The sequence below is a fragment of the Bos grunniens genome, chromosome 5 (genome assembly GCF_055505025.1).
Source record: "Bos grunniens cultivar Pamir isolate PY7600 chromosome 5, Bosgru_T2T1.0, whole genome shotgun sequence".
Lineage (NCBI taxonomy): Eukaryota > Metazoa > Chordata > Mammalia > Artiodactyla > Bovidae > Bos > Bos grunniens.
The window spans coordinates 24,400,646-24,420,426 of record NC_141169.1 but is presented as its reverse complement, the minus strand read 5'-3'; the positions used below and the strand labels follow the sequence as shown (position 1 = coordinate 24,420,426).

General features: G+C 41.0%; 1 protein-coding gene across 9 annotated transcripts in view; it reads right to left on the bottom strand.

Annotated features, from left to right (window-relative positions):
* Window positions 1–3,055: 3,055 nt before the first annotated feature.
* Window positions 3,056–19,781, bottom strand: part of CRADD (CARD and death domain containing adaptor protein) — a 190,676-nt gene continuing 173,950 nt past the window's right edge. For all 9 annotated transcript variants that reach the window (XM_086399057.1, XM_086399054.1, XM_086399052.1 and 6 more), the window contains one exon: window positions 3,056–3,767. In XM_086399057.1, the coding sequence (XP_086255183.1) occupies window positions 3,764–3,767 (4 nt within the window). In that variant the 3' untranslated portion in view covers window positions 3,056–3,763. The remainder of the gene's footprint in view (window positions 3,768–19,781) is intronic.

Sequence of the window (19,781 nt, the reverse complement as noted above, 5' to 3'; positions counted from 1 at the left end):
GGAAGAGAACACAGAGCTGAGTGGATCACATGCTGCAGTAGACAGCGTATCATGCTGTAAGAAAGAGATTAGAAACTCAGGATAAAGCCCAGGACATTTACTGGCATGTGCTCAACTTTTGCTTTTTGAGGGCATGAGAGTGCACAGTGGGGGCCGTCAATAGCTCTACTCAAGCAACGAACGGGTTCTAAAGGGGGAACAAGCCAACAGGCGGATTATGGTGGATGTTTTGACAACAAAAAGGCATCTGTATACTTAGTCGCTGGGGTCTTTTCATTTTTTTCAAGTATGCGGCTAAAAATCATAGGGTTTGAAAGTGCGCATCAAACACAAAGGACGTTGAAAATCACCGGTAAATAAAAATCTCTAATGACATGGCAAGATGGTGATACATCAAATAAAAGAAGCCAGTTGTGAAACAGCATGTATGATACAATCCTGTTTATATTACAGAAGGAATATGCAGGCATGGCAGAGGGACTGGAGGACAGAGAGCAAAACTGGGCTGTAACAGGGCTTATCTTTGGAAGATGGGACTAGAAGCTTATTGTTTTCTTTTTTGCTCACTGGTATAATTTTTCACTGCTACAAAAAAAGCTGTTCTATGTATATACTGAGAAAATTTCATAGAAGTTAAAGTTTTTAAAAAGTTAGGGGCGTGCTCATCCATGTGTGTATGTGCACACACGCAGGTACACCCCAAGCAAAGTGGAGTAAGACTTTTCATCTTTATTTTTTGGCAGCAGCTACAAATCCTCTGCCACATCATTGTACTCACTCAAAATTTTATTGGGGGGTAGGCATTCACTGGGATCATAGAATCTTCTGTACAAAAACACACGGATGTGCCTTGCAAGTACACCCCCTATCAGATTCTCTTGGGTGGCAGGCAGATGTGATGCAGACCACTCTTCTCAGCAGGAGGTAAAAACCAGGCAGTAAGCTGATACTCATTTCTTCCATTCTGCAAGTCTTTTGCAAGAACATGAGCAGGCCTAAAGGGTCACAGTTGCTTTTTGATGGTAGAGACACTCTGCTCCTTAAGAGCGACAAATCAGAGCTCCCTAATAACCTGGCAGCCCACTGTGGACAACTTCATAAGGAACTGTCCTTCACTGGCGACAGAGCGCACAGGTGTCTGTGTGTGACAGATGCCCAATAAACGGCGGGAAGGCCCCAGCTAGTCATCAGTGCATGCTCAGTCACTTCAGTCGCGTCCAACTCTGTGACCTTATGGACTGTATCTCGCCAGGCTCCTCTGTCCATGGGGTTTCCCAGGCAAGAATACTGGAGTGGGTTACCATGTTCCCCTCCAGGGGATCTTCCCGACCCAGAGATCAAACCCACGTCTCTCCTGTTTCCTGCATTGGCAAGTGAATTCTTTACCACTAGCACCACCTGGGAAGCCCCTAGTCATCAGATCCACTAATAAAACGTCATCTGACTGAATGCAGTCCAGGCCAGCTATACTCACTCATCCATAGATGTGGTGAGAACAAAAGCTGAAATAACTCTGTTAGAAAATCCAGGGGGACGAACAGCAAACCAAGTCCAGAGTTCAAAGTGACAAGCAGTTACTGAAGATACTGTAGAAGTACAATCAGTCACTTAGTGCAGCGATGAGGCCAAAAGTGTAAGGATTTTACAAGATCATGAATTAATGACTGGACTACAGAATGGAAAATTAGAGGTGATAAGGCCAGTGAACCAAACTGTTGGACTGTTAAATAACCAATCCTTTTTAGGAAAGAGAATATGGTTACCAGACATCTGACCGAATGTAATTAACACACCGCTGTCATCGTCTTGAAGACCTACCTTCTGTCAAACCTCACTACTCCATATGCTTCTCCTTAGAATATTTTTCCCTTTGAAAAATTCTGAGTTAGGCTGGTATTGGGAAATTAGATTCCCAATATTTAGATTCCCAATTATTAGATTCTCCAATAATTCCAAAGGATGGATCATAGATGGGAATGTTCACCTGTTACTCTTTAAAAAAAAATTATTATCATTTATTTATTTGGCTACCTGGGTCTTAGCTGTGGCATGAGGAACCCTTGATCTTTACCTGCAGCATGCAAACTTTTAGTAGCAGCAAGTGGAATCTAGTTTCCTGACCAGGGATCGAACCCGGGCCGCCTGCATTGAGGGCATAAGTCTTAGCCACTGGACCACCAGGGAAGTCTGCACTCTCTTTATTGGACCCATAATAGCATTAATAAAAGCCGATCACCTTTTAAAGCTTAACCAGAAACATGGTAACCGCACTTCTTCCTACAGAACCCTCAGCTTTAGCCACTGTTCCACTTGACCTGGGAACTGTATCCATGTTTAGCCACAGCAGAGAATTAACAGCTACCATTTCCCAAGAGCTGACGATGGGCCAGGCACTGGATGAGCCCATGGCAGATGATACTCTTTTACTTGTCACAAATATCTTGGAGGTGAGGACAGTCATTGCCTCACTCTACAAATGAGGAAACTGAGGCTTAGAGAAGTGAAGTAACTTGTCCGAGGAGATGCTGCTAGTAAACCACTCCATCTTGCTACGGGATGGAGCTCACCTCTTGCTCAACTACTTCACAGGCTTTTTGTGAGGTCCAAATGAGATCCTATGTATTAAAGGCCTTGAAAACAGTAAAGCATTTGACCAATAGCATGTGTTATTTTAAAAAGTCAGAAGACTAAGTCATAGTCCTTAGGAGCACAACGCTTCAATCATCACGGCTTCAGGAGAAAGACCACACTGTCCCCCAACCTCCAGTTCTTTAAATAAAGGGCACGGGATTTTCTTAAGCAAATCTTTTAAAGATAAAGGGCTCAGGTCTGCATGCTGGTACTTGAACTGGTCTTTGCAGGGAGCTTTAGTGTCTTAACTTCAATGCAGACACCCTGCCTGAACTATTCATCCTGACTAGAGCAAGCAACTATTCCACTGTTACTATCAATTCCGTTCCAAAGACACAACTACAATAATTTTACACCCTAAATCTAGGCAATACAAGAATGAAAGGGGAAAAAAAAAACAAGCAATACTTCCTCACGAAAGGGCTACATTATATACAGCAATTTGTTTTTATTATTATCATCATTAATAGTTAAGTCCACTGTATCGTTCCCAGGCAACATAAAAGTGGATGATTTATACACAGAACACCTGTATTTTTTTTTTTTTTTTGAACCAGTAGGACTCACCAGTCTATTAAAAGGCAACCACACAATTAAAACCTGCACAATTCAAAAAATGCAGTATTTGAGCGATTAGAAAGTCAATTGTCAATTCATTCCGGCAAACCTCCTGAGTAATCCCACTTGTCAGGTAACATCAAGTGCAGATTCCACTATGCCCTCTCATCTAAAAATCACCATGACAAACAAACAACCCCACCCCCAAGTCTACCTGCCCTGGAGAGAGTCACGATTCAGCCATGTGACTAGCCCCAAGCACGGACGAGGGCCCAGTCATTCCAGCATGTGCTGGAGCACCGAGGGGTCCACGTCCACTGCCTGGAGGCCCCTGTGCAGGCTCTGGAAGGTGGCCTCCTTCCCGAAGCGCTGCCTCCAGCGCACGAAGGCCTCCACCATCTGGGACTGCACGTTGTGGGGATGGTTGGCCTTACAGCGGTAGATGTCTGTCTGGGACAGCCCCAGAGACAGCACCACAGGCTCCCACTCAGGGCCCAGCCTCAGGGCCAGCTGGTTGATCTGCCGGTCGGACGGGGAGCTGTGCAGGATGTGCGGGGGGATTCCAGTCATCCGGTCATCTGGGGAGGAGAAAGACACCATGGTGAAGAGAGGGAGCCGACACATTAGAAAGTGAAAAAAGTGTTAGATGCTCAGTTGTGTCTGACTCTAAGTGACCCCATGGACTATAGCCCGCCAGGCTCCTCTGTCCACGGGATTCTCCAGGCAAGGACACTGGAGTGGGTAACCATTCCCTTCTCCAGGGGCTCTTTCCAACCCAGGGATCGAACCCAGATCTCCTGCATTGCAGGCAGATTCTTTACTGTCTGAGCCACTAGGGAAGCCCAAACACACCAGACGGGCAGGGGCAGGCAGAAATGAAAATGCAGGGGATGAAACACATCCCAAGTGTCAGGGCCAACTTTTAGTCTTCACGGGGGCTGCTCAGTAAAAAGCCATATGTAGGGGCTTAAGAAGCACTTAGCACCTAGGGATAGGTTTATTACAGAAAATGTGAAAACAAGAAAATAAAAATAACTTGAAATCCCATCAGAGAAACACCCATTCAGAATACTTCGATCTATTTCTTTTCAGTCTTTTATGCATAAAACATACATTTAGGATTCCACTGCAGGTACTGCTCAGATGTTAAAGAATCTGCCTGCAATACAGAGGACCCAGGACCCAGGTTCAATCCCTGGGTTGGGAAGATCCCCTGGAGGAGGGAATGGCAACCCACTCCAGTATTATTGCCAGGAGAACTCCATGGACAGAGGAGACTGGCAGGCTATAGTCCATGGGGTCACAAAGAGCTGGACACGACTGAGCAACTAACACACACGAAGCTTTGTAACATGCACTTTTCACTTTCACCTCCTTTCCTAGGGAGGCCAAGCTGAAGCTTCTGGCGGCATCTAAGCATGCCTTTGTGGCCCTCCTCCCTCTGGAACTGGCCTGTGGTGTTGTTTCCTGTAGGAATGGTCAGTGTAGAGGGTAATTTGCTAAAGGGTAATGGGCTGTACCGGAGAAGGCAATGGCACCCCACTCCAGTACTCTTGCCTGGAAAATCCCATGGATGGAGGAGCCTGGTGGGCTGCAGTCCATGGGGTTGCTAAGAGTCGGACACAACTGAGCGACTTCACTTTCACTTTTCACTTTCATGCATTGGAGAAGGAAATGGCAGCCCACTCCAGTGTTCTTGCCTGGAGAATCCCAGGGACGGGGGAGCCTGATGGGCTGCCGTCTATGGGGTCGCACAGAGTTGGACACGACTGAAGCGACTTAGCAGCAGCAGCAGCAATGGGCTGTACAGAACAGCTAGTCTCTCCTGACCAACTTGAACACCTCTAAGAAAAGTGACAGTTTCTATAGAAGCATGACCTAAGAAAGGCCCGAAGCAAAAAATAAAACCTAAAAGGCCATGAAGGAGCAGCACAGATCACAGGAGGAGAATGACCACCTGGCTGAGCTCAGAAGAGGAGAGCAAGCACGTGCTGCCAATGGGCAATGACAGAACCTGCCACTGCACTTCCTAAACTGGAGCCCTGTCTCCCCAAGGCCAGTCTGCTGAGGGAGTCTCACATCAAGTGAGTGACTACAGATGTGCTGAAAGGTGCCACTAGTTATACAGAAGGCCTTCCAGAAGAAGGAGATTAAAGCTAAGTCCTGAGCATGAGGAGAAGGAGCCCATTGAAGAGAAAGGAAAGGAGGGCACTCTGTGCAATGGGTCAGGCATCGGCAAAGGCCCCGAGGCAACAGAACGTGGCAGGTGAAAGGCAGTCACTGCAGCAAAGAGCAGAGGTTGAGACATGCTCCGAACATCCAAAATGATGGTGCCAGTTATAGGCTAGAACAGGACTGAAAGCTTGGATTTCCATACGATAGCACCTCGAACTACACTTTCCATCACCAGCATTCCAGGAATTCAGGTCAATCCCACTTCACACTCACAGCTCACTGTTTGGATTTATGAATTCAATGAGAAGGCAAGAGGCATCCTGTTAGAATAGTTGATATCTTCCATGGATCGTACCTTTGATCTCTAGTCAGTTGCCAACAGCTTAGGCACAAGTTGCAAAAATATTGTCAAGGACTCTTTCTGGTGTCTGTCAAGACTGCCTTTTTTTTTTTTTTAAATGACTAAGAAGCAAATTATAATAATGATACTACTGAGCAGTATCTTATATTAACACTGGCACTTCTATGGCTTTTATAAAAATATGGGCTCATTTTAAAACTCAAATATACAAAAAAAAGAAAACAAAATTTGCACTACCCTACCATCTTATTGACAGTTTGTGAACATCATTCCGGACATCTCTTTATGTGTGTATACTATGAGAAGGAGAATATAACGGTCTTTTCCAATAAGAGTTACTTCATTTTGCTTGAATATAACAAGGAAAACCAGCAAAGGTTGAACTAAATGACTTTCTGATCTACAATTAAATGCTTAAAAAAAAAACAAATAACAAAAAACACAAATACACAGAATATTTAATGCTGAGAAAAAATTAATGAAAATTTAACAGGTAAACAACATGTTTCCACATTAATGCTGTATAATGAACATTTATATTCTCTTTTTTCTCATACCTCTTGGTTTTTGCTGCTTCTATAATTTTTATTTTGTTGGATGCTCAACATTTACATGCTTCTATAATAATAATTTTCCCCCATTGATTAGTCTTAAAACTACATTATAATGGTTTGAATGTTTACCAGTGTTTTTTGTTGTTGTTATTGTTTTTTTAACACAGTTTTTCTGCTCTTGAGTCTGTTATTTTGATTTAAATCTCAATTGGTCAGTCTCTTCTTCATAGGGTGGTTTTTTTTCCAAGAAAGGTTCATGGTTACTATATTCCTTGAGTTCTTTCAGATCAAGACTATCTGCTGAGTGCCTTCACTGTTGAACAAGAACAATATTTATAAAAACAATGTCATATTATATTATATCTTAAATTATGAATACAATTTTATATTGTTTAATTTTATTTCTCTTACATTTGTAGAACTTGCTCGTATTTTATGGTAGAGAATGCTGGTATGGAGAATTCTGATACTAACTTCATCATCCTCCTTTTGGTATAACCTGCTTTTTCTCTCTGGAGTTTGCAATACTGAAGCTTTAGACCAGAGTTTATCTTGGTCACTCTATATGCAGCATGGCCTTCTGACCAAAGATTTAGTTCTTCTTTTCAAAAATATCTTTCTGAGTTATATCTTTGCATTTTTTTTATATTCCTTATGCTGGGTGGTTTTGCCTATCTTACAGAGCTATCATTTTCTCTTATCATTTCAACTCCCTTCCAGTGATTATCTCATGCCTTTCCACCATGCCATTCATTTGACTACCACTTCAGGCTATTCTGTATTTTTTTCCTTTTGGTTCAAATCTTATATCATATTTCTGTTGCCAATTATTCTTGGCCCTTCAATCTTTAAAAATCCCTTTCCACTGCACACCCATTAGGATGGCTTCTATCAAAAAAAAAGTGCTGGTGAGGACGTGTAAAAACTGGAACCTTCTGTGCTCTTGGTGGAAATGTAAAATGGTGCAGCTGCTACGGAAAACAGTTCCTCAAAAAATTAAACATGGAATTATGATCCAGCAACTCTAATTCTGGGTTATATACCCAAAAGAATTGAAAGCAGTGATTTAAAGAGATATTTGTACATCCATCTTCATAGCAGTATTGTTCACAACAGCCAGAAAGTGGAAGCCACTCAATCTATCAAGGGATAAACAGATAAATAAAAAGTGGTATATTATACATCAGAATATTATTCAACCTTAAAAAGGAAAAAAAATCTGACTCATGCTGCAAAATGGCTGATTCTTAAGGACATTATCTTAGCTGGAATAAATCAGTCACAAAAGAGACAACTACACCATGATTTCACTCACATGAGGTACTTGGAATAGTCAAATTTGGTGGGACAGAAAGAATGATGGTTGCCAGGGCCTTGGGAGGGGCGAATGAGGAGCTGCTATTTAACGGGAACAGAGTTTCTGAGTTGCAAGAAGGAAAGAGGTCTGGAGGTTTGTTGCACAACAACACGGATGCACTTAACCACTGAACTGCACACTTGGAAATGGAAAAGATAGCAAGTTGTATATTTTACAGTGAAAGATAAAACATGAAAAGGATCTTGTTTAATCATACCAGTGAGTTTTTATTTCTGCCAAATTGACACTGAGCTCTTCTACAGCATGAAATGGCTGTGAGATTGAGTTTTCTTGGTCTCGGTTTTCCCCTAGACCAGATCGGCTGCACGTTTATTTTTCACAAGCCGTGTTCCTGTCTTTCATTCCTCTCCTGTATGCGGCATTTCCACAACACTGAGACTCATCTTGTTCATACTTGATGTGGGTATCTCTGTCCAGAACTTCTGTTTGGTCTCCCACAGTAACTTGATGTATCCTTGACAGCCCGTTCACTTACAGGGGGTTACACTCTGAGGTCGGCCGTGGCTCTCTACGTGGTGCTATGCCCTGAAGGAAGGGTAGGACCCACAGGGCCAGGCTTTGCTGGAGGTGCTATGCACTGATTTTTGTTTTTCTTTCTTTTTTTGTTTAATTTTAATTAATTTATTTTAATTGGAGGCTAATTACAATATTGTGGTGGTTTTTGCCATACATGGACATGAATCAGCCACGGGTGTACATGGTTCCCCCATCCTGAACCCCCCTCCCACCTCCTCCCCATCCCATCCCTCTGGGTTGTCCCAGTGCACTGACTTTGAGTGCCCTGTTTCATGCGTCGAACCCGGACTGGTGATCTATTTCACATATGATAATATACATGTTTCAACGTATTCTCTCAAATCATCCCACCCCCGCCTTCTCCCACAGAGTCCAAAAGACTGTTCTTTATATCTGTGTCTTTTTTGCTGTCTCGCATATAGGGTCATCGTTACCATCTTTCTAAATTCCATTTATGTGCGTTAATGTACTGTACTGGTGTTTTTCTTTCTGACTTCACTTTGTATAATAGGCTCCAGTTTCATCCACCTCATTAGAACCAATTCAAATGTGTTCTTTTTAATAGCTGAGTAATATTCCATTGTGTGTATGAACCAAAGCTTTCTTTTGGCTATGGTGGGTCTTGGTTGCTGTGCAACGGCTTTCCCTTGTTGCAGTGAGCAGGGGCTACCCTCTAGTGTGGTGCACGGGCTTCTCATCGCAGTGACTTCTCCTGTGTGGGAGTCAAGGGCGCTAGGGTGCGTGACCCACTAGGGGCAGTGCACGGGCTTACTTGCTCCAAGGCATGTGGAATCTTCCCAGACCAGGGCGCGAACCAGTGTCCCCCTGAGTTGCAAGGTGGATTCTTAACTACTGTCCCACCAGGGAAGGCCTGCTCTGTCTTTTGAAAGCCAGTTAAACGTCTTATACCAGAACCTGCTCTGCTGGGGTGCATTCACTTCTGTGATCTCTTTCCCATTTAACTGGGGCGAGAACTTGCTTCGAGTTGCCTTCCCGCCTCTGCAGAGGGTGTTGCCTGACATCACTGAGGCTGCCCACCCTCCTCAGACAGCTTCTTTCCAACTGACCTGTATGACTGGGAACCCTCAGGCTACTGGCCCCTCACCTTCCTTTTCCAGCATCACTCCTGAGGGGTCAGGATGGGAGGTTTCCTTCTTTGCCTCGCACTTTTCAAAGTGCTTGGCATAAAGCTGTGATCGGCTTTCTTGTTTGCTGGGCTCTGCTTTTATTCTGAACTTCTTTTTGGGTCAGTTCAATGGGTGCTGGGTGGGAACATCTGTGATTCTGCTACACTCTGTCATCATTCTGACTCCTGGCCAACTGTTCATGCAACATATGCTCTGAGCCAATGATGTGGAAGTGAAGGCAGTATTTGCTCTACTCCTCTACCCTCTCAGGGTCACATATCCCTTGTGAGTACTGTCACATAACTGGGAGATGGCCAGCAGTCTGCAGACACAGTTGAGCAAAGATAACTGGCACATAGGCATGACCTAGCCAAGAGCAAATCAAGCCTTTCCAAGGAGATCTTACACACACACACACACACACACACGCACGCACGCACACACGCACACACAGAATAACAGCTGTTTGGGTCGTCTGACCTCTGTCTGGAAAAGTATCCTCAGGAAGCCCTTCAAGCTCATGAATTCTGCTGAATATGAGGTTAATTAAAAACGAGAGCCCTAAGGCGGTAGTGTCAACTCCCAAGGACATACTACATCAAATCAGGTCAAGCTAGAAATTAATCCACTGTGACCATCTGGCCACTGTTCCTCCATGCTTGATGTGCTCACCACTGGTGGTGGGCAAGATGATGCCGGGGGTACACAGGGGAACATTTTGTATTAGAACAGTCATGTATCTGTCTTAACATGGTTAGGAAAGTACAAATAGCATTTCAAACCCATGATTGCAAGGATTAAGGCAAGTAAATTAAAAAGCAGATGTAGAATGACCAAAAAGTAACAGACTGAAAAAAAAAACCCACATAAGTTTTAAAAATAAAAAGTAGGTTTAAATAACAGCATTAAATTAGCAATTTAGGTGAAACAAAAATAAGGCAGGAATTGTACAAGTAGAACAGAAATGACTGAAGCTTGGGAAGTCCAGTGTTTCTCAACAAGTGAGCTCCTGGCATCTCAGGCGGGACAATCCATTGTGCGGGGCTGTCCCCAGTGTACAGCAGGGTCTGGAGCACCCCTGGCCTACACCTACTAAGTGTCAGTAACATCCCCATCCCAGCCTGAGCACATGTGTCCACGTGCCCTGGAGCGAGGTAGTACTACCCCTGGTTAAGAACTACCAGATACTGGGGCAGAAGAATGTCCATCCTTTAAAAAAAAAAAAAAATCCTAAGCAGGCAGCTACCTCCTTTTATACTGACAGCTGTTCTCCCTTACATAGATCCTGTCTCTTTGCAATCCTTCAATCCCATTCTTGGTGAAGTTAAAACTTGCCCGTTTCAAAAGAAATATCATTTGTTGACAAGCCCATCTACCATGATGAAAATCCATTTGAAGGGATGAACACCTCCAGTACTCACCCACTGCCATCTGCCCACCTCCCCCCTACCTCCCCTCCACCCTCCAATTCTGTGGTCATGACATGAATGAAATGTGCATGGTGATTCCCCTTCTCTACCACTATCTCTTCTTCCCACACTTGTGGCTAACCATAGCTGCTCTGGGCTTAAATCTTAAACACTTCCATACAGCTTTTTTGTTTCTTATATAACATCACTGTCTCTCAAGCTCCTTATTGGCAGAGACCATTTCTCCTACTTCTGTGTCCTTCCTTTACAAACTTTAGCCCCTTGCTCAGCACAATATGGAACTTCATGTATACTTTTCCAGTAACTGATGACATTCTTAAAATCAAAGGGTTATCCAAGTCAAGTTTCCAACTCACCTTCTCTAATAGCTACGTGTTTCTGACTTGTTACAGAAAAAAGTCATCACCTCCAACAAACCTCTGTGCAGACAGCACTCTCTGCTCTACCCTGGCTGGTGAGGGAAAGTCCACAGGCCCAGTGTCCTGCCCGGTCGACCTCTGCTTTGTACCCTGCATCCTATGATATGTGGCCACCTTAACAGTGACCTGAGAAGAGGACCTATACAGAGTTCAAAAGCACAGTTCAAAGACTGAAGGCCATGGAGTAAGGGAGAGGCATGGCAGACATGTAAATGGCTGCTGGAAAAGTCAGATGAAGGCGCAGTCAGGGGTCTAGAATTACTGCAAAGGATGTAACTATAGAACTCCCTTTTAAACCTGTTATTTGGAGGTACAACTGGAGGTTTTGTAAGCACATATGAGTGCTTTATAAAGTGACTCAGTTGCAAATGGGGTGCTACTTTGAAAAACCATACACATTTCTTTGGAGAGCTGGTGATACATACCACACTCCTTAACTCACTGATGGAAGTGCCATATGCTTCAGGTTTGCTGGACCAGGAAAAAAAAAGTTGAGCTAAGAGACTGTGCCTTCTAGTATAGCCTTTAGGAGAAAAGGCTAAAAACCCTGCCTCAAGGACATTTAAGGCCTCTGCTCAGGTCAAATCTACTAATGTGCCATGGATCAAAGCAAGACATGTGGCCAAGACCAAAGCCAACAGGAAAGGAATTAAATCAACTCATGGGGTGAGAGGAATTTGAAAATTGCTGAGCAATGATCTATAAACATTTACAAGTATACTAATAAATTCTTAAAATGTAGATGAGGTGATATATTACTAGGAATATATAAAACACCAAAGCTGGTATAGAACAAAATAGAAAAGTTGAATAAACCAAAGTTTCAAACACACCGAAGTGGTAATCAAAGCCCTAAAGAGCCCTGGGCTCCACTGGTTTTTTACATTAGTTGTATCAAACATTCATGGAACATTTCATTTCCTATCTCATGTAAGTTGTTTCAGAAAATACAAAAAGAATGAAAACTATGTAGTCCATTTTATTAGACTCCTGTACTTTTTATCCCAAGCAACAAGGAGAAAAAAGAAAAATCAGAGGCTCACTTCAGTTATAATTTTAGATGTGAAAATCCTAAATAGTAACTATTTGAGTTTTTTAAAATATATTTAAAATAGGGGTGCCTGGTGGCTCAGTGGTGAAGAATATGCCAGCCAATGCAGGAAACACAGGTTGGATCCCTCAGTCCAGGAGGGTCCCACGTGCTGCAGAGCAGCTGGGCCTGTGCGCCACAGCTACTGAGCCCACATGCTGCAAGTGCTGAAGGCTGCAAGCCCGAGAGCCCATGGTCCACAGCAAGAGGCCACTGCAGTGGGAAGCCCGCACGCTGCACCCGGAGGGCGGCCTCACTCGCCACAAGTAGAGAAGAGCCTGCGTAGCAACGCAGACCCAGCACAGCCAGGAATAAAATAATACATAAAACTTAAAAGAGTTATGGAAGAGAAGCTTTTTTAACAGGTTTAACAAATATTTAAAAGGATATAGTGTAAACAAGTAGAATTTATCTCAGGATTATAATAATCTCAACATCATAAAATTTACCAATTAATTCAACATATCAACAGTCAAAAGAGAAAATTCATTATTTTAATAGATGAAAAAAAGAGATTTGATGAAATTTGATACTTATTTATCATTAATTTTCTTCAAAAACTAGAAATATGAGCAGTCTTTAAAACTTAATAAAATTATAAAAATCTTCAATAAGCATTTGATTTAATGAACTTTAAAATGTATCCCCTCTAAGAATGGGAAGAAATATGCCCACTAGAACTACTATATTACTATTGAATACAGTAGTAGACAGTCCTGTCCAATGCTGTAAAGAAAGACAAAGAAATTATGTATTAGCACTTGAAGGGAAGCATTTTCAGACTATATGACCTAATAAGTAGAAAAAGGCCTGTATCAATAGACAATTCATTAGAATAAGAGGGTTGAGCAAAATTGTCAGATACAAGATCAACTCAAAACAAAAATCAACAAAACAACAAAACCTTATAGCAATAATCAAATACAAAAGAAAATAAACACGAAAACTACATAGAATCTAGAATTAAATTAGCAAAGATCACATAAGACCTCTGTGGGGAAATTTTTAAGCCTTTATTAAAAGATATAAAGCAAGATTTGAATAAATGGAGAGTTATTCTTGTGCTGGCTGGGAAGACATTATTATGACATAAATAGGAGAATGCTTATAATGACAATTAAAATTTCATAATGGGGTAAGGAGAGGCTTTCTCCAAACTGGGGAAAACTAGCTAATTCTACATAAAAAGAAACTGGACTTTTATATCACACCATAAACAGTGACAGAGTCATGTGGATAAAAGGCCCAAACATAAAAGGCAAAAGTATAAACTTAATGGAAAATAACACTGGAGTATCTTTATGACCTGTGGTGGAAACGGTCTTTATTTTGAGTTTAAGGAAAAACAATGTATTATTTTTTAAAAATTGAAGTACAGTTAATTTACAGTGTTGTGCTAATTTCAGGTGTACAGCACAGTAATTCAGTTTTACATGTGTGTGTGTATTCTTTTTCAGATTCTTTTCCCTTATAGGTTATTACATTGAGTACAGTTTCTTGTGCTATACAATAGGTCCTTGTTGGTTATCTATTTTATATAGTGTAGTGTGTATATGCTAATCCCAAGCTCCTAATTTATCCCTCTCTCACACTGGAAGTGACTTTTTAAGTGAATACCCCAAAGATGATCAGATGAACCTTTTACATCAAAGGAGATTATGATTCAAGTTGACAGAGCAGAATGGGAAAAGACATCTATTGATGTCTAAAACCAAAGGGGACATAATCTCTGGATTTATAAGGTACTCCTGAAACCATAGGAAAAAAGATAAGAACCTCCAAAAGCAAAAGGACAAAGAAATGACCCGGTGATTCGAATTAGAGGAAATGTGAAAGCGAATATATAAAGAGATGCTCAAATGCAGAAATTTAAGAAATAACAAATGAAATAGCAACGATAAATTACTTGATATGCATAGAAATCTAGACAATACAAATTTTGACTGGGATGTGTCAGAGTATGAAATTTTATTCACTGCTGATAAGAATGAAGACTGGGCAGCCACTCCATCAATACAAACAAGTCAGCCATGTGAATAAAACGGAATATAGTATATAACCTTGTTCCATGGTGTATGTACCCAAGAAAAATTCTGAAAAAGATCGATAAGGGATGTGTACAAGGCTGTTTGCACAAGGCTAAATAATCTGTATTAGGAAACATATATACATAAGCCTGTAACCCAGCAATCCTGTTTTGGGGCTTATGTATCTCAGAAGAACTCCCATTCAGATCCATGAGGGGCTGTGTATGAAGTGATTTATATCAAGTAAAGGAGCTGGAATCAACATAAGAGCTCATTATGAGGGAAATGATAGATAAATATGAAGGAGCACATAGAGAATACTATGCAGTCAGAAAGGATGAACTAAAGCCAGTGTTAAAAGAATGATCTCTACAACAATGTGAATTTTAATATCTATGTCTAAAACAACACCATTTATAAAAAACATATACAAATAAAACAATATATAAGACAGAATAGTTACTTATGGAAGGGAAGGAAATGTGGGGAGGCTGCCAGGCTGACAAAACTGCATGACAGGCCACCTCCCAGGGCCCACACATTAATCTGGGTCCCTGTGCGCAATGGTCCTGCAGAGAAATCCCTCTGGGTCAGGGACTGGCTGCCTGGAAATGAAAGAAAAGCACCTTGAAAAGAAAAGTAATTAGAGCCACTTGTTCTGGTAGATAAGCACAGAGAACAATCAGGTGCCCAGAGAGGTGCAGAAATATTAATAAACTGGTCTAAAACTGATTTCCAGCTAGATGAAGGTCCTACTGCAAAATGCAAGTAAGTCATACCTATTTGTCATGGAAAACTTGATTTCACCATCGAGTCTGTGGAAGGTCAACAACAAGACTATTAGCAATAATTGAGTTCTCACTGAGTTAAAAGAAGGGAGGCTGGGTGGACAGAGCTCTGGGCTAAGAATGAGCAGGCCTGGCTACTATCTAAATTCAAATCTGCCACCAACTTGCTATAAAACTGACTATATCATTTAGCCTCTCTTGTTTTCTCATTTGTTAAAAGGCAAAACCAGATGATTTCCAAGGTCTTATTTAGATATGACATATTACACTATCTTTTTAAAAAGGAATTTTATTTCCTGCAGGTCTCATCATTTTCCCCTACTTGTCTTCTAAAAGAGAACCAAGATTTTGGGGGTTTTAGTGATGTTTTATGGCTTGTTTCTGCTTTTAAAATATTGCTCATGGAAATTTATCTTTCTATAGTAAAAAAAAAAAAAAAGAAAGAAAGAAAAGAAAAAGTTAATTGAACATTGGTATAGTAAATTTTTTCAAAACAGTATTAAAAACTTTAAAAGTTCACATTACAACTTGCTGAGCCACTCATTTGTCTCACATCCTTGCACAGACCTGACCCATCTCCATCAATTTACCATTCATCCTGCTCTGAACACAGCAGGCTGCCTGGAGCCTTAGGGTCTTGGGCTCGCTGGTCCCTCTTCCTGGAATACTCTTCCTCTGACTCCCTCCATCAAATGTGACTTCTCGATGGAACCCTGCCTGACCACCCGATTCCCAGTTACAACTCCCATTCCACTCTGTGATTCCCCCTTATCCCCGTATCACCTTCAAACATACCATGTATTCTAAGGATGTGCTATATTTGCTGTTGCTGACTCTCCCCACTCCACACACAAATCCCATCCCTGCCATAATGTAAGCTCCTCACAGGAAGGGAAATGTTGTCTGTTTTGTTCAGTGATGTTCAATGTTGTATCCTAGGCACCAAGAACAGAACATAGTAGGCACTCACTACATAAATGAACACTGTTGGATAAATGGACAAATTAAATGGAATGATCCACTACAATTACAACATATTCATTTGGTTGTGTTTTCTATGGCTACAGTACTACCAAGAGTGCCTACTTTTAGTTATTTAGCACTTAAAAACTAAAGAAACTATTGTATTATCTGGGAGTGAACAGATTTTTAAAAGGCAGGGGCAACTTTATAACAGGAAGATATTGTCAAGGTTAAGGGTGTGCAGGTTCCCATTCTTTGTCTGAACTGGGCCGCAAGGGACTCTTCCCTCTACATCGATGTTTAAGAGAATCAGAACCACTGACAGACCCCAAGATGGCTTCTGGGTAAATACTCTGGTTCCAACCCACTAGTATCTAAGGAAATAAAAGGTAATGAAAAGAAGCCATTCCCTGCCCCCCGCCAAAAAAAAAATGGCAGAACCACACTCCAAAACCTCTCTGAAGTTGCATCAAACTCAACTTTAAGAGAAAGACTGATATCCCCAAATCTGGAAAGGAAAAATGAATTATGTGGGTTTTCTTCTCACTTTCTCTCCTATGACTTCAGTAGACTGGGGGTGGTAATTGCCACAGGGAAGGATGGGAAGATCAGAAACAGGTACAACCACAACAGACTGTTGTTCTTGGAAGAAGTGATGAGACATTTCACAGGGTCTCAGGAGAGACACTGCAGGGCACAGGTGTTACCACGTGGCCCACACAAGCAACTTGGATGAGTTCAATCCTCTACCCAACTCTTCTGCCGGTGTGTGCCCTTAAGCTAAAGGAAGTGGACAGAATAGGAAACATCCAGTCCTCAAGGGGCAACAGATAGAGGGTTACAGGAGTGCCAAGGAGAAACCACTCCAGTCTGTTACAGCACCAAAGGCTGAGCACGGCTGCCCAAACGTGGGCAAGATGGAATGAAACGGCACAGCAACTAACACTCTACCATAACAAGTGATTTTTAAAGGGGACATTATATTAAAAAAAAAAAAGATAAAAATTCATGATCCTCAAGGAATAAGAGAAAGTAATTTGTCGTAGAATAACTTAAAAGCATAATAGAAACATGAATATAGTAAAAACAAGAACTTAGCAATGAGACAATCAAATAACAAAATGAGATTTTAAAGGAAGCTTGTCATACTAAAATGATAAAATAATGACCAAATAGCATCACCTATAAACTAATACATAAATTAGAAATACCAAAGAATAGCAGTAACATGACTCCAAATTATTCATATTCAGGAAAGGCTTGAAATCAAGGCAGAATTTAAAGCAATTAGAGAAAAATGCTAGATGTAGAGGACAGAAAAATACAGTCCATTAAAAGGTTGATGGGTATTCCTGAAGTAGAAAATCCACCCCAAAGTATTCAAAAATCTAACAGAAGAAAATATCCCTAAAATGGATACACAATGGAATCTAATCTCTACGTTGAAAGAGCAAACTCTGTTTTAAGAAAAAAAACTGACATAGAATAACCAACTATGAGACATATTCTGGCTAAATAATTGAATTTCCAATTCCAAAATATAATTCTTCAAGTAGAAAGAAAAGCAAGTTGTATACAAGGAGAAAGTCAAATTTCTTCACAGTGCTTTAAATGCAAAAGACAAAGCAATTTCACAAAAATGTTTAAGGAGGATAAAGTGTAGTCTCTGAATATTATTCTTAGCCAAGATGATTTTCAAATAGAAAGATAATCAGTAGATATTGTAGAACATAAAAACAACATAAGAATTCACTTTCATTTTGAGCCCTCCTTTAAAAGTCTTGACAATTTAGTCAGTGCAATGAATAAAATAAAAATATCAACAGTGGCAAATGAAGGATGGGCAGATGGAAATGGTTTGCTTCAGATGCAAGCAATAAAGAAGGCATTGTTTATAGATAATTTAAAATTAGAAATAAAACCACTAAAAAATCAGTCTGCTTTTCATATAACCATGTAACTACAACTTCAGCAATGCAAATGATAAAAATATTCCTCCTTTCTTGAGTGGAATGTTTTCCTACCAGACAGTCTCCTCTAAGCCCCCTGACTTGCTTCTTGAAAACGGTGATTTGAAAGCCACAGTAAAAAGATCAGTACTGGATATTGAATTTATTTAAGTATAAAACTAATTTTAAACAACTGAACATGTCTTGATTATATGAAAACAGTAATATAACCAATCAAAATCAAGGCTAGATGATAGAATACTGTGGAATGTAAACACTAAATACTCTGACTGCATGAAAATAACGATGTAATAAACCAAACTCTAGACGGGAGGAAGGAAGGAGAGTGCGAGCGCCTGTGGGCTCATTTATCATGGCGGGGAAATCCCTATGGTCTGAGATGGAGACAGCAGCAGGCAGGACAGCCTGTGGCAGTAAATGAGCCCTGAGTCTCATGACTTAACAGAACAAGAGTCCATGTCTCACTCACATGCCATCCACCACAGCCTCACAGGACTCTTTAGGGCAGTGCCTCCCTGAGCTGGCACTGCGTTCCATATCCACACTGGCATTATGCTCCTCCACATTCACAAATCACATAAATGTCCATGCTCACCAAGACAAGGAAAGAAGGGGTGAGAGACTGGAGATCTGGCAATTAAACACAACCATCCGTGAGTGACGCAAGTCATTTCTGCTCACATTGTGCAGCTAAAGCCAGTCATAAGATCATACATAACTTGAAGGGAGTAAGGAAAATGCAATTATCCTGTACTCCAGAACAGGGAGAGAACTGGGTGAACACCAATAAGATCTACCAAGAAATACACTTGGAGAAAAAGAAAAGCCAGAACCAGAAACATCAAGTTCATCATCTCTTTTCTTAACCTAAGGGGGGAAAAAATAACATCTCCTATTGTGCAAAAAAAAAATGTTTATTTAAATTTTAGTAATTTCTTAATTCTTACTTTCTTTTTATCCAGTTAACTTCAAATAAAATTAAATACATTAGTTTTAAAATTTAAAAATTAGCAGTATATGATTCTACTTTAATGAAAGTATTTCAATCTATCTACCTACCTATCATCCATCCATCCATTTTTTTCATCTGCAAACAAGTTTAGAGAGATGTCAGATGTCCAACAGGATGTTCACTTAATGAGGCTTATTTCTGAGTGTTAGGATTTTTTTTTATCTTTTTTTTTTTACTTTTTTGCATTCCTTCAATTTTTTAAATAATGAGCATGTATCACTTCTTTAAACACAGTAGAATCATTAGAATCTGAATGAATTAGAAACAACACTTGGCCTTCTACTATCAAGCCTTAAAATCACCAGATGGCAAAAGAGGAGATTTTTTTTTATATATATATATGGCACCAGGAAAGGAAGAGGGATTAAAGGAGTGCTATTTCATGATTGTTATACACTGTATGGGCTTCCCAGATTGCGCCAGTGGTAAAGAACCCGCCTGCCAATGCAGGAGACATAAGAGATGCAGGTTTAGTCTCTAGGTCGGGAAGATCCCTGGAGGAGAGCAAGGCAACCCACTCCAGTATTCTTGCCTGGAGAATCCCATGGACAGATGAGCCTGGTGGGCTACAGCCCAGAGGGTCGCACAGAGTCAGACACAACTGAAGTGACTTAGCACGCAGACTTAGCACTATCTGAAATGATAGAATGGGTAAATGCTGATAGCTTCAGGCCAGGCAGCTAGTTTGAATCAGGTATGTAAAGGACATACATTTCTATTCTACCAATTTTTGAGACATATCTTGCTGATACAGGTCATTCCTACCAAATATGCAGTGCTTA